The 15,151-nt window shown below is 42.0% G+C and overlaps 1 protein-coding gene across 5 annotated transcripts in view; it reads right to left on the bottom strand.

Annotated features, from left to right (window-relative positions):
* The window catches only part of col4a5 (collagen, type IV, alpha 5 (Alport syndrome)), a 198,393-nt gene that overhangs the window by 62,870 nt on the left and 120,372 nt on the right, over positions 1–15,151 (bottom strand). For 4 of the 5 annotated variants that reach the window (XM_069892754.1, XM_069892752.1, XM_069892751.1 and 1 more), the window contains 6 exons: positions 14,429–14,597; positions 12,963–13,055; positions 10,628–10,732; positions 5,003–5,100; positions 1,583–1,733; positions 588–701 (listed from right to left, as the gene is read on the bottom strand). In XM_069892754.1, the coding sequence (XP_069748855.1) occupies positions 588–701; positions 1,583–1,733; positions 5,003–5,100; positions 10,628–10,732; positions 12,963–13,055; positions 14,429–14,597 (730 nt within the window). The remainder of the gene's footprint in view (positions 1–587; positions 702–1,582; positions 1,734–5,002; positions 5,101–10,627; positions 10,733–12,962; positions 13,056–14,428; positions 14,598–15,151) is intronic. The other variant, XM_069892756.1, reaches the window with a different exon arrangement.

Raw genomic sequence — 15,151 nt, 5'->3', positions numbered from 1 at the left:
CGGTAAAGGCAGAAAGAAATAGATTCTGGGGGACAAAATGAGGCTGAGACCATATGCCCTGCATGTGAATCTTGGGGTAAGTGTTGAAGTTCGCTATCTGCTGGGTTGAGGATTATGATGTTCGAGGCGATGTAGGGAAGATCACCAGTGGAAATGGTATCAGTGACTACCTGGGGGGGGATGGCCTCATGTTCTCTAGTGGGGTCGTAAGCCAGGAGGAAGTTGGACAGGTGGCAGCACCACCACTTCTGCCAATCTCCACCCAAGTTCAGTCATCCCTTTTGTTCCCTTCACTCCTTCCCATTCCCTGCGACATAAAATATGGTTGAGTTCTATTGAAAAATGATTAAACTGAAATATTATCTTGATCGATACTGCTTGACTGCTGTGTATTTCTAGCAATTTCTATTTTTATTTTAGATTCCCAGAATCTGCTGTTTTTTTTTTGCTTTTAGTGCCTTCTTTGCATTTCATACAAGTACTGTATTCGGGATTTTTCAGTAAATGGACGTCAGAGATAGGCCGATGATGGTAATTTCAGGTGATCGGAGGTGGCATGACCCACCCACACTCGATGCAATTCCTACCTGGTGGGCCAGGCCTCCCTGGCGGGCCTTGCGGACCTGGACGGCCTTGACCACTCCTTCCAGGTGGGCCTGGTGGGCCAGGAGAACCGGGAGGGCCACTGAAACCTGGATCACCTGAGGAGGAGACAACAAGGTTAGAGAAAACGATTGTTCCTGGGAAACATCCTCAACGCCACGCTATCTCCCACTGAGGGACGCCAACATAGACATTCATCAATCAGATGGAGGCTCATCTAAGCAGACGACTGTTGCCAAGCTTTTTAAAAACTTGGATAAGGTACATTTAGAGTAAAGTGCAACTACATGAACTTGGGACAATAGACCATCCTACCCTCATCTCTACCCTCGAAGAGCTAAAACAACTCTCCATGACTACTGTTTATTAATAATATTTATTTTAATATGTGTTTATGTACTGTGTATATGTATCATCTGTATGTGTGTTATGTTTGTACGTGGGTTTGGACTGTTGTACTGGGTACATTTGGTTACAGATAAATTCACCAAAATCAGTTCACTGACGAATATTCACCGATGAAAATTCACTGAAGGAAAAGTCACCAACTTTTAAATTCACCCCAAGAAAGTTAAACAACCATCAAGTTCACAGACGTAAAAATCACCAACTATGAAATTCGTCACAATTAAATGAATGAAAAAGAGTTTTTTAAGAGACCTCGCCAGCTCATAATATACCAGGAGAGATTTGTTTAAGCTGAATGGAGGAAGTGTAGTGGAGATATCAGAGGGAGGTTTCTTTTGACACATGGAGGCATGGGTGCCTGGAATGCATTGCTGGGGTGGTGGTGGCGGGCTGGGTCAATAGGGTCATTCAAGCTACTCTCAGTTAGGGACATGGATGTATGAAAAATAGAGGGTTATTTGTGTGAAGTACAGTAGGGTTAGATTGTTGTGGAGTAGGCTTCCTTAGGTCAGCACAACATTGTGGGTTGAAGGGCCTGTGCTGTAATGTTCTATGTTCATTTGAAACATACCTTTTGATCCAAATGTGCCGTCTAATCCTGGTCGACCTGGCTGGCCTGGTAATCCGGGGAATCCGGAATTACCTTTAGACCCCGGCAGTCCATTACTGCCTGGTGGGCCAGGAGAGCCTGGTGGTCCTGGAAGTCCGAAGCCTGCGTCCCCCTGCGTGAAGATGGAATTGGTCATGATTGATTTTAACATTGATTATTAACTGCTTACACAATGTACAGAAAACTATTGTTCTATATAACGACAGCAGTTAGCGGTTAACCCAGGTTCTAATCCCACACTGTCAGGAGTTTCTACGTTCTTCCCATGACTTTCAGCGCTACAGTTTCCCCCCACCATTCAAAATGTACCAGGGTTGTTGGTTAATTGGGTGGCACGAGCTTGAACAAGCCCATTACTGTGCTCTACGTCTAAATTTAATTTAAATTAAAATTGTAAAGGCTATGAATGGGCCTGAATGGTAAGACCCACAGAAAGACCTGATGCCGTAACCTGCTTAATAGCCTGTGGGTGTCAAATACAATAGGGTAACAGATCATTGAATTGCTCCTGTGTCATACAACACAGGAGCTCCGTCATGAGATCCTCATGGGCACTTACAATAAAAAGTCTGCAGACAGTCCGCAGTCAACTAGTTCTCAAACTCAAGTCATAAGAGATAGTGTGGGGTGGGGAGTGGGATGTGTGCACCAAAACAGAGTCTTACCATTCAGACTGTAAAAGTGTGAAGAATTTATCTTGAGATGGTCCTGTGATCATAGAACATTACAGCACAGAATCAGACCCTTTGGCCTTCTAGTCTATACTGAACTATATTTCTGCCTAGTCCCATTGGCCTGCACTATAGCCCTCCATACCTCTCCCATGCATGTACCTGTCCAAATTCTTCTCAAATGAGAAAATTGAGCCCTCATTCACAAGTTCAGCTGGAACCTCGTTCCACACTCCCACCACTCTCTGAATGAAGAGTTTCCCCCCTCACATTCCCCCTAAACTGTTTCCCTTTCACCCTTAACCCATGTCCTCAGGTATGTATCTCACCTACCCTCAGTGGAAAAAGCCAAACTACATTAACTCTGTCTATACCCCTTATAATTTTAAATACCTCGATCAAATTTCCCCTCAGTTGTCTGTGCTCCAGGGAAAAAAAGTCCTAACCTGTCTAACCTTTCCCTGTTTAACTCCTGAAGTCTGAACATCATCCTAGTAAATCTTTTCTGCATTCTTTCAATCTTATTGATATCTTTCCTGTAGTTAGCCGGCAAAACTGCACACAAAGCTCCAAATTTGGCTTCCAATGCCTTATACAACTTTACCGTAACATCCCAGCTCCTATACTCAATACTTTGATTTAGAAAGATCCTGGGAGTCCATATTTCAGAAGACCTCTCCAGGAGCCAGGAATTGAGGCAACTGTGAAGAGGAACACCAACACTTCCTCTTCCTAAGGAGGATGAGGAGATTTGGCATATCGCAGGATACTCTTATCAAATTGTACAAATGCACTGTGGAGAGAATTCTGACTTGTTGCCTCACAGCCTGGTTTACCAATTCAAGTGCTCAGGAACGTAGAAGGCTGTCGAAGTTAGAAAACATAGCCATATCCATCGTGGGCTCCAATCTCCCATCCAGTGCAGACATCTGTGTGAAGCTCTTCCGCCAGAAGGTACCCAACATCATATACTGTAGTTCCCCCATCACCCTGGTCACAACTTCTTCTCACTGCCACCTTCGGGCAGAAGGTATAGAAGCCTGAAAATCTCCATCCTGAAGTTCAAGAACAGTTTCCTTCCAACACTATCAGACTTTTGAACCATCTTGCAGTATGTTAATCATGGACTGTCTACATTATTGCAAATAAAATTTTTTGCACTTGGATTACTGTGAATATTTATATCTATCTGATGTACATTGTACATGAAAAATCTCATTATCATCAATGTTTCTGCCCATAGATCTGGGAAAAATGGCTGTTCTAAAACTCTGCGACTTTTATCATGCAGAGTATTTCAATGACAAGAACAATTCCATGAGTGAAATGGCTATCAGAGGAGTGTTTGATAGCTCTTGGCCTGTATTCATTGGAATTTAGGAGAATGAAAGGGGGATTGTATTTAAACATTTTGAATGTTAAAAGGTGTGGACAGAGTAGACGTAGAAAGGTTGTTTCCCACGGTGGGAGAATCAAGAGCAAGTGGGCACAACTTTAGGGTTGAAGGGTGTTCACATAGAACAGAAATGCATGGGAAATTCGTGGAATTTTTTTCCCACAGGTGATTGTGGAGGCCTGGTCTGTGGGTGTATTTAAGACAGAGATTGCTAATTTTTGATTAGCCTGGGAATCAAAGGTTATGGGGAGTAGGGTGGGCAGTGGGGCTGAATGGGAAAATGAAGCAGCTCATGATTGAATTGCGGGGCAGACTCGATGGGTTGAATAGCCTATTTCTGCACCTATGTCTTTTTAAAAAGATTTTATTGTTGCTTTTTAAAAAAAAATACATAGTAACATTTTATATATTAAACTTTTTCTCACAAACACAACAAAAAAAAGTCCCTCCTTTCCATACATACAGATCCATTCACCATCAGACCTTGTATATATTTTAAGTATATAGAGTACAGTTGGGGAAACTACATTTTTGTAGATATAGTTCATACCCTTTTTTGTTCTTTTTTATTACTGTGTCTGGGTCCTTATGTGGTCAAGATCTGGCTGTTATATTTATTCTTTAAGTTGTATGTGATTTCTTTTCCCCCATGGGTTTACAGCTGTTCATTTCCGCAATCCATTGTGCTATAAGTAGAGGGGATTCGGATGTCTAAGTGATCGTGATACATTTTTTTGCTTTCACCAGTGCTATTTTTGCAAATGAGATTTGATATTTGGTCAGTTTGTCACTTCTTTCCATGAAATTACCTAATAGATAAAGCTCCGGATCGCCCATGAAGGCCACTCCTGTTACTCTGGTTAATTTTTCTGTAATATCTGGCCAAAATGGCCTGTTTCACACACGACCACGTGGCTTATAGAAAAGTTCTTGTCTCAGTCCCACATCAGAAAGACATCTCTGAAATTTTGAGTTTTGATTTGTGTAATTTTTGTGGGGTAAGATATAATTGGTGTAAAAAAATTATACTGAACCAGTCCATATCTTGCATTTATAATTGATGTCGTGCTGTCCTTACACCAATCTGACCAGCTTTTTTCTGAAATCACCACCCCCAAGTCGGACTCCCATCTTTCCCTTGACCTCTGCCACCCTGGTTTTGCACTTTCGCTCTGGAGAGCATAGTACCTTTTTGTTATATATTTGGGTGTTTTGAAGTCTTACAATCGCAGTTAAATGGAATTACTGATCCACACCAGCACTACCATCTTGGCTTCAGTGTACCATTCGCCATCTGAAGGGGTAACTACCCACCTTTGGCCCTGGGAAACCCGGTTGGCCTGGTGTCCCATCGCGGCCTGGTCTTCCGGGATTACCCCGAGAACCTGGTGCACCCGGAGTTCCTGGTTGTCCTGTAAGAGGTTAATTGAATAACACAAGTATGCAATTAAATTCAACACTTGTGGCTAGCAATTTCACCAAACTCCTTATCTCCACAGCAGACTCCATTTTCAATAGTCATGACGTGACCTCCTAATTATACAGAGCCCTCCGAAATGTGTGGGAAACAGACACTTCTTTCTTTGATTTGCCCCTGCGCTCCTCAGTTTTCAACCTGTAATCAAACAAATCACATGTGATTAAAGTGCACAGTCCAGATTTTATTCAAGGTTATTTGTATACATTTTGGTTTGACCAAGTAGGGATTACATAGTCCCTAAATTTCAGGGTACCATAACATTTGGGACATTTGGCTTCACAGGTGTTTGTGAGTACTCAGATATGTTTAATTGCTTCGTTGGTGCAGGTTTAAGAGAGCTGGGCTTGTTTCAATGGTTTTGATCACTATTGGAGTCAGTAGTTCCATTTTTCTACACGAGGACCAGATTTGTGCCAACGAAAGTCAAAGAAGCCATTATGAGGCTGAAAAACAAGAATAAAACAGTAAGAAACATCGTCCAAACCTCAGGGTGCCCAAAATTAACTGTTTGGAACATCATTAAGAAGAAAGAGTGTACTGGTGAGCTCAGTAATCTCAGGGGGACTGGTATTTCAAGGAAGATCTCCACTGTTGAATACAGGAGAATCGTCATCATAATGAAGAAAAATCCCCAAACGTGTGTCCGACAGATCAGAAACGCTCTTCAGGAAGCAGGTGTGGATGTGTCAATGACCACTGTCTGCAGAAGACTTCTTGAAAAGTAATACAGAGGCTACACTGCAAGATGCAAACTACTCGTTAGCCACAGAAACAGACTGGCCAGGTTACAGTTTGTCAAGAAGTACTTAAAAGAGCCTGCAGAATTCTGGAAAAAGTTCTTGTGGACAGATGAGACCAAAATTAATCTGGATCAGTGTGGAGGCGTAAACGAAATGCCAAAGATACAAAGCATATCACCTTCGCCATGGCTTGCATCTCGCAGAGTAGCCTCTGCACTGCTGTTCATTCGATTCTGAAAAGTGCTGTAATTTCTACATGGTCCAACCAAAATGTATACAAATAACCTTGAATAGCATCTGGAATGTACATTTTTATTACATGTGAATCGTTTGATTACAGATTAAAAACTGAGGATCACAGGGACAAATAAAGGAAAAAATGTATTTGCCCCAAACACTACGGAGGGTACTGTGTAGTACCTTTAATATAGCAAAAATATCCCAAGAAGCTTCATGTAGTCAGTATCAACCAAAAATCGACACAGAGCTGACAGATACTACACACAACTAGTGGCATGGATTGAGAACTGGTTGATGGATGGGAAACGATGAGTAGGAATCTTTTATCAAGTGATAGGCAGAGATTAGTGGGTGCTGCAGGATCAGTGGTTGGGCTCCAGCCATTCATAACAGGCAACATGGATGAGGAAATTAAATGCAACATCTTGGTGGCGCTATCGATCAACCACATTAGACAGAGAGTTGTGATTATTAGGCTTTAATCACCATAAGACATCAGCACATCTCACATGTTGCTGGCCCGGTTCCAAGGCAGGTACTGAGGAAGATTGGGTGCAATAGCCTTTATGGGGATTCTGAGGGGAGGAGTCACAGGTGCAGGAGGTACAGACAGTGCTAATAGGCATACAGTGGTCCCACCACATATTCAAGTGAGTGACCAATGGGGAGAGAATACAAGGAGTTGGGGAGGGGGTTGGGGGACAGCAGATACAGTTAACAGTTGATTAATGTGTGATTATTCCTCAGTTCTCAGTAGAAAAAGAGGCTATTAATGGTGATACATTAAGAAAAGGGGAGTTACCTCAAGATCCTACCTGTCCTTGCACATCAATAACTATGAGCCTACATTTAGGTGAAGCAAGCAGTTATAAATGATATGGTATGTTGGCCTTTAGCGTGAGAGGTTTTGAGGACAGGAGCAAGGATCTTTAATGAAAACCCACCTAGAGTTCTATGCAGATTTTTTTTTTTTTTTACCATGAATGGAATGCAATGAAGGTTTACCAGACCGATTCCTGGGATGGCAAGAGTGACTCGGAAAGCGAGATTGGATCAATTATGCTTCTATTCACTAGAGTTTAGATGAAGTGAAAGGGGTTCTCACACCAATAAAATCCTAACAGAACTAGACAGACTAGTTGCAGGGAGATAAATGGCTATAGATTTCCTTCCATATCTCAAAACTAGTGGGTTGGTAGGTTAAAGGGCACCAGTTTGCAAGTTCGTGGTAGAATCTGGGGTGCTAGAAACATGAGGAGAATAAAATAGGACTAATTTAGAACTCAGGTAGATAGGTGCAAATTGTTGGCACTCAGCAATTGGGTCAAGAGGGGCTTCTTCTGGCTCAGTGACATAATGTGAGGTAGTCACTGTTGCAATGAATAAGGATTATCAGCCAAACTAAGCGCCAGCTTCCAGGAACTGTAAATGTATTAATAACCAGATAATCTGTATGAGCAATGAGAGGCTACTTGGAACTGAGAGGCTCATTACGCCATTTCAGGGGGGCACTTAAGAGTCAACCAGATGGGGTGGGTCTCAAATCTCTCGGAGGCCAAACCAAGTCAGGATGGCTGCTTTCCTCAAAATAGGCCATTAGTAAACCAGGACGTTTATGCCAATCCAGTATTTGTTTTTGTGTGTGGTTGTCATTACGTACAGTGATTTTTCCCCCTAATTCCTGAACATTAATTGAATTTAAGTTCCATCCATATACATCATGCCAATATTGAACTTTGGGTCTCCGATTGTCGAGCTGCTGGATTATTTGTCCAGTAATTTAGACAGTGCATCACCAGCCTGACCTACTGAATTACCTACTTTGGGACAGCTGGAAGTAGCTTGAGAGCCTATGGTTATTCAGGTTATTCATGAGAAAGGAGACCAAAATTCCCGGATTCAAACTCCATTCGTTGCTGTAACAGTTTTTCACCATTCCGCCCTTTTGTGGAATACTTTCCAGTCAACAGGGACAGCAGATTTCACCTCTCAGACGACAATAAGGCCATAAGAGATAGAGGCAGAATTGTGCCATTCAGCCCATTAAGTCTGTTCCGCTCTTCAAATCATGGCTGATGTATTCCTTTCGATTCTATTTCTTTGCCTTGGCTCTCATCTCTTCTGAAAGGCTACACCTCTGCTGTTCAATATCAAACATGCTGGAGAAACTCAACAACTCAGCCACCATCCATGTTTTGGGGCCTGAGACAACAATGTTCCCCATGCTGTGACTTATTTTTTTCAAATTTCTGTTTTTGGTGATAGCTAATAATGGTGATTTCTTTCAATCTGATGTGTTCTCAATGCAGTAGACAAGTCTGACCCCATTTCAAGAAGGCACTTTCCATATTTCCTTATGACATGGAAAGAGGTCATTTGACTCATCGAGTGGTGGTGTTTTGAAGAACATTCTCTGTGTTCCTTTTTTCACTGCTGCCCCTGTAATGTATCTTTCCCATATTTACATTGTCCCTCCAGGTTCTACCACTCATCTCCAGCTCTACAGTAGCCAGTTAACCTAACAAACTGCATGCCTTTAGGATACAAGTGTCACAGAGAGAATACAAAAACCCAATACAGATAACAGCAAAGGTCAGGATTGAATCAGGGTCACTGGAGCTGTTAGGCAGCAGATCCACCAGCTGTATCTTTGGGCAGTCCTGTTTTGAATTGTTTTTGGTCTTTGTGGACAGAGGTGTACAAGAAGCTTGACATTGGTTTCAAGCATAGATGTTGAATGCTTTTAATGATCTGAGTAATTAATTCTGGTACACAGAGAGATCTGGGTATCGCCATTCAAGAAACAAAGCAATAACATTAATTAAAAGTGCAAATGGAATGTCAACCTTTAGAAGCACAAATCAGCCCTGTGCTGTCATTCAGTATAATAAAGGCTGATCTCCTACCTCAATGCCATATTGCTTCATGCCTTTTGCATTTGGAAATGTTCTTCTAAACTATTCATAACTTAGGCTCTACAGTCTTTGGTACACATTAAAAAAAAAGAGACTCCTCATCTCAGTCCCAAATCGTTGGGCCTGCAAATAGAGATCCTGACTTTTTATTTTGGACACCTGAGCCAGGGGAAAATATTCTCTCCACATCAATCCCATCGTGCCCCTGTCCAGAATGTTGTTTTTAAGTTTTGGTTAGAATCCTTCTATTTTTTCCAAGCTCCAGTGAACAAAAGAAAGATGATTTAATTTCTCCACAAATGCAGAAGTATCATCCAGGAATTGGTCTGTTGAATCTTCATTGTTTCTATGGCAAGTGTTTCCTTTCTTTTTTTCAAATATTTGTATTAAAGTTTAACATATAAGCATAAATAATAAATGACAATTACATAATGAGCCAGTTTTACGTGTTTACTTAAACACGTACAAAATGGAGAGAAAAAAAATGGGTAAATAATAAAATATACATAATTACATGAATAATTATAATAACTCAATCTAGTAATAATGTATGCAACCACGTCAGACCCATTTATTAGACTAATGTTCTGAGGAAGGAAATTAAAACTCATATAGTCCAACAGGTGTGATCTCACCAAGATATCGATCAATTGTATCAAGGTATCCTTGCTCCTTTCTCAAAACCTTTACATATGAAGCCAACTTACCCTGTGGCTTCTTAACTGATGGTTGAAAGAAGAAGAGCATTGCTAAAACTATAGGATATTGTTTTGCCCACACCTAGAGCTTAGTTTCTCTCTACTTGTTTTACAGGAGGTTCAGAAATGGATCATCACATTGATTCCTGCTATGAAATTGAGTAGAATAAGGGTTTTGTCTGATGACAGATACACATTGAGCTGGCTAACAAGTAGGTCGTGCAAGGATATTTCTTCTCATGGGGAGTTTGGAACTAGAGGGTCTAGTCACAAGATAAAGGAACATATTTCAAAGATGGAAATGAGGAGCACTTTCTCCTCTAAAAGGGTTATTAATCTTCAGAATTTTCTACCCTAGAGGGATGGGTAGGTCACTTCATTGAAAAAAATTAACCTGAGATTCAACATAACTCTACTGTATGAGAAGGCACAGGAAAGTGGAAGCAAAGCCAATATCTTGGAAATGGAACAAGCTCAAGTGGCTGAATGACCTACTTCCATCCCAATTGTTTTGACCATTACAATAGCCACAATTCTGACACAGAATGAGTGTGGCCAAGTTGCCCACCATATTTAAGTGATAATTTCGTGCCATTAAAAAAAGTTAGCCATCAATGAATCACTTTTAAAACTCAAATTACCTGTTCTGGTGGTTGATCAGAAGTAAAATCTCCTTGGCACAATTTGAAGAATCAACATTTCACGTTCAACCAATATTAAACAATCAGCTGTTCATTTATCTGATGATCCAATGAGATCAGATGTATGCACAACTGAGCTCTATGCAATTAACTTTGCAGAAATGAATGTTGGAAAGTTTATGTTTTGGTCCATTGAAGACACAGCATTCATGGAAGCAAACTTACCTTTTGTACCAGTTGGACCAGGAAATCCAATACCCGGCACTCCCATGTCACCTTTTGGGCCCCGGAGACCTGGTAAACCAGACTGACCGGGCTGACCTGGGTCACCTATAGAATGGAGAGTAAAATAAATATCATAGTGCAAGCTGGGTCTATTTCTGCTTCCTCTCATCTGTTTCAGAGTTTGTTTGATCAGGATTGCCACAAATCCTTCTTATAAATAGGCGAGTATACTTCTGAGACATTCTGAAAGAGACACCGTTTTTACCCTTTGTAACGCAACACCAGTTATTTAGTACTATGGATGTAATCTAATACCAATTAAACACATGCTATGCCTTTATCCTTTTTTAATATTAAGACATAGTAAAAGGCCTTTTTTGGCCCATGAAACCTGTGCCACCCAATTAACTTTTCAAACCCTGTTCGTTTTAGAGGGTGGGAGGAAACCAGAGCACTCAGAGAAAACTCACGCAGATCACGTGGAGAACACAAAACCTCCTCTCAGTCCCAGACGGCGCTGTACTTGAACTCAGGTCGCAGGTGCTGTAATAGCCTTGTGGCCGTTTCTATATTTCCATGGAATATTTCTATTTTGTTACTTGAACAAATGATTCTCCTTTTTGTCTAAGCCTGGGCAGCGAGTGTAATAAACACGTGAGACTAAAGCTAGCTCCATCCCCATATGATTTAAAACCAATGTATGAACTCAGTCTTCGCAAAGACATCTGATGGATAAAACAAAGCCATTGTGTACTACAGTGGTGTCTGCTGGCCTCGTCACCAAATGAGCAGAGAGGATTTACCAGGATGTTACCTGGAATGGAATGGATCAGTTAGGAGAGACTGGATGAAGTGGGTTTTCTTTCCTTTGAGGTTACAAGTTGAGGGTTTCATTTGATGAATAAATTTAGAGGGCATCTCAGGCAGAAATCTCTACCAAAGAGTTGTTGCAATCTGGGATGCATTGCCTGAGAAGCTGGTGGAAGCAGGAATCCTCAGAACATACAAGAAGCAACTTGACAAGCACTTGGCTTGGAGATGGCAAAACAAGTGGAGATGGCAAATGGAATTAGCAGAGAAAGGCACTTGATGGTTGCCACATCCTTTTGTAGGCTGTTGGGTCTATCTCTACAATTCTATATTGGAGATCAGCAAGAAATCATTTGATAATTACTGTACCTAGGTTTTTATGAAAGGTGCATGGCTCTCAAATCTTAGGTGAAGCATAACAACGACAGTTTTACAACCAAAGGCTTTCTGAATTCTAAAATTATCCTAGTGGTACAAACGTTCACAAGCACTGTTTCATTTTAAAATGTTAAGTGAATATTACTTGCAGAAAACTGCGCGTTGTTTCGATCACAAATGCCCATGAAACTCATGCCACCCAATTACATTCAATTAACCCTATATATTCTAGAGGCTGGGAAGAAAACAGAGCACCCAGAGAAAACCAATTCAAGTCACCGGGGGGCGCCGGGGGGGGGGGGGGGAGACATGCAAACTCATGAAGAGAGCACTGGATTTGATTCAGTGTCATGGTTGCTGTAACCGCATTGCGCTACCCATGCCACTCATAGATTGTTATTCCTTTGAAGAATATTGAGTTGAGAGTGATAAGTTCGGGCCCGGCCTCTTTCACCCCATCATCTCTTTTAACTGTGATGACCCCCAATCTGGCAACCCGCAATGGTGTATTAAGTCTACGGAATATCCTAAGTGCTCTTTTTGCGAGGTGCTTTTCCTCGCTTCAGGTACTCGGGGGGGGGGGGGGGGGGCGGATGCAGGAGGGAGTTGTATGATCAAGAGCAGCTTACACTCTCTGACACATTCCATACTTTGCAATGGAATTGCCCTTAGATGTTGCAACAACCCTCAAAAAGTGAGAAGCTTCTGAATGCCCAATTATTGGTATACGAGGAGTGGACTCCAGTCTCAGTCTCACTCACACTGCAGTCAACTTCAGAGGAAATTCCACAGAAACATCTTCTTGCTTGTGGATTAAAGAACCTTAATTTATCTCTGTTCATAGTTGGTATCTTCCCTGCACCCCTTTCTCTCCAAAAAAAAGATGAGGTTCCTTCATTCAAAATATTCCATGGAAACATGAAAGTGGGGTTTGGCTGACTGGTCCTTGTAGAGGCTTCAGATTGAGCGCTTATTCTATATTTTGTCAACACCAATGGAAATGAGCAGAACAACCAAATGTCCTCATGCTTTGATTAGATCATGGTTCCTTATCACAGCCTAAGTGCAGGTCATTCATCTTGAAAAAAAAAGCCAGTAGTTTCTACCCACGGACTCACTTCAACACAGAAAATACATATTATCTCACCTGAAGGACCCATTGGCCCAGGTTCACCTGGGGTTCCTGGAGCACCAGGTGGCCCAGGTTCAGAGATGGTTTGGCCTGGTTCACCTTTAGTACCTGGACAGAATGGCAGAGAATTAGTGATGGCTGATCAAGACAGCTGCACACAAGTTTACATTTTTTTAAAAAAGCAATTTCAACAGAATTCCCCAAGTTGTGCTCTTAATGGTCTCCCACAATATGCTGGAAGTGAAGGGAGTGACCGGCTGCATCACAGACTGTTATGGGGACATCAATACCCCTGAGTGTAAAATCCTCAAAAATGTAGTGGACACAGCCCAGGACATCACAGGCAAAACCCTCCCCACTATTGAGTACATCTACAGGGAACACTGCCATCAGAGGGCAGCAACGATCATCAAGGACCCACACCACCCAGCACATGCTCTGTCCTCACTGCTGCCATCAGGAAAGAGGTATTGGTGCCACAAGACTCACACCATCAGGTTCAGGAACAGCTACTATCCCTCCACCATCAGACTCCTCAATGACAAACTCAATCAGGGACTCATTTAAGAACTCTGACTTGTGCACTTTATTGATTTTCTTTTTTATTCTCTCTGAATTGCACAGTTTGTTTACAGTTTACAGTTCTTTATTTGTTTACATGTACACGTTGTGTTCAGTTTTTTTTAAATCTACCAATTAGTGGTAATTCTGCTGTGCCTGCAGGAAAAGGAATCTCAGGGTTGTATGTGATGCATGTATGTTCTCTGACAATAAATCGGAAGAACTTGAAGCTCTTTCCTTTCTCCTCCTGAGGACTGTTGAACAGCATCTGTGAAAGGGAAAGGAAAATTTGATGTTTCACATCACAACGCCTCATCATGTGCCTTGATGAAGGGTTTTGACCTGAAATATCAATATTTCCTTGCACCCCGACAGATGGTGTATGACCTGCTGTGTTCCTCCAGTGGTTTGCTCTTTTGCTCTAGATGGATGGCCTGACGAGGCTAATGAGCCCCATCTGCCCACGTTTGAAATCAGAGTTGTCTTTCTCTTAGGTTGGCTGCCTACCAAGGCTAATGAGCCCACCCTACCCATCCAGTTATAACGCCGGACGAGTGTCACGACGTAGCAAACTCAGTGAAAACAGGGAACACCAATGAGGTGGTGTTGCTACGGATGCAGTAATGTAGGAGAGGCCACAGTAATGTAGGAGGGGCCACAGTGATGTAGGAGAGGACATTTGCAGCGACCGACTGCTTGGTGAGCCGGACAGGGACGATCACTACACTGCAAAAGGAGAGGTGATGTATTATGCGTGCACTTTCCCTGGGTGAGTGGGTCATCAGGCCTGGCCCAGGAAAGTATAATCAGTTTAAATAACCTCTTTTCCCATTTCATGATTCTATGTATTTGATCACAAATACAAAATTGTCATTTGGGTCCCATCATATACAATCAGTCAGATAAATGTTGTAACATACCTGGAGCTCCAGGGGCTCCTGGGCGTCCTGAAACTCCTTGCACACCTTTTGGGCCTGGATACCCAGGTGGGCCAAATCCTGGTGGTCCTGGTAAGCCCCTGTCTCCTGGAAATCCCAGTGGACCTGGATCTCCCGGTGTCCCTCTTGCTCCTTTGAAGACCAAACCACCCTATAAAGATATTTCAGTGGCCCATGAGTAAAGGTGGGTGTAAAAGAATGGTTTTCTTGAGGCCCCAAGTAGAAAACATTTAGATTTGAAATAAAAGGAATCAAGCAGGGCAGCAGGGTTGAGTCCAAAGCCTTTACAGTTCAAACCCCGCACTGTCTATAAGGAGTTTGTATGTTCTCCACATATCTGTGTGGGTTTTCCTGGGTGGACTCCAGATTCCTCCCACTGATTGAAATGTACTGGGGGTGTATGTTAATTGGGCAGCATGGACTCATGGGCCAAAATGGCCTGTTACCATGAAAATTTGTTTAAAAATAAATTTAAATTTAAAAGTGAAAGATTTTCATTCAAATATTTTTACCAAATTGATAAATTTCAGTTAGATGCCATTTTCACGTTGATGGTCTTGTGCCAAACAACAATCATCGTTTTAGTAAACTATACTCTCCTCCCAGCCCAAGGTAAAAGAAAAATATGTTTAGTAGAAATTCGGACACTGCCTTTCATGGTTGGCACTTACCAAAGAAATGGTTTATAGATGATGTACTTTCCAT

The sequence above is a fragment of the Narcine bancroftii genome, chromosome 8 (assembly GCF_036971445.1).
Source record: "Narcine bancroftii isolate sNarBan1 chromosome 8, sNarBan1.hap1, whole genome shotgun sequence".
Taxonomy (NCBI): Eukaryota; Metazoa; Chordata; class Chondrichthyes; order Torpediniformes; family Narcinidae; genus Narcine; species Narcine bancroftii.
This window is presented reverse-complemented; position numbering and strand designations above follow the sequence as displayed.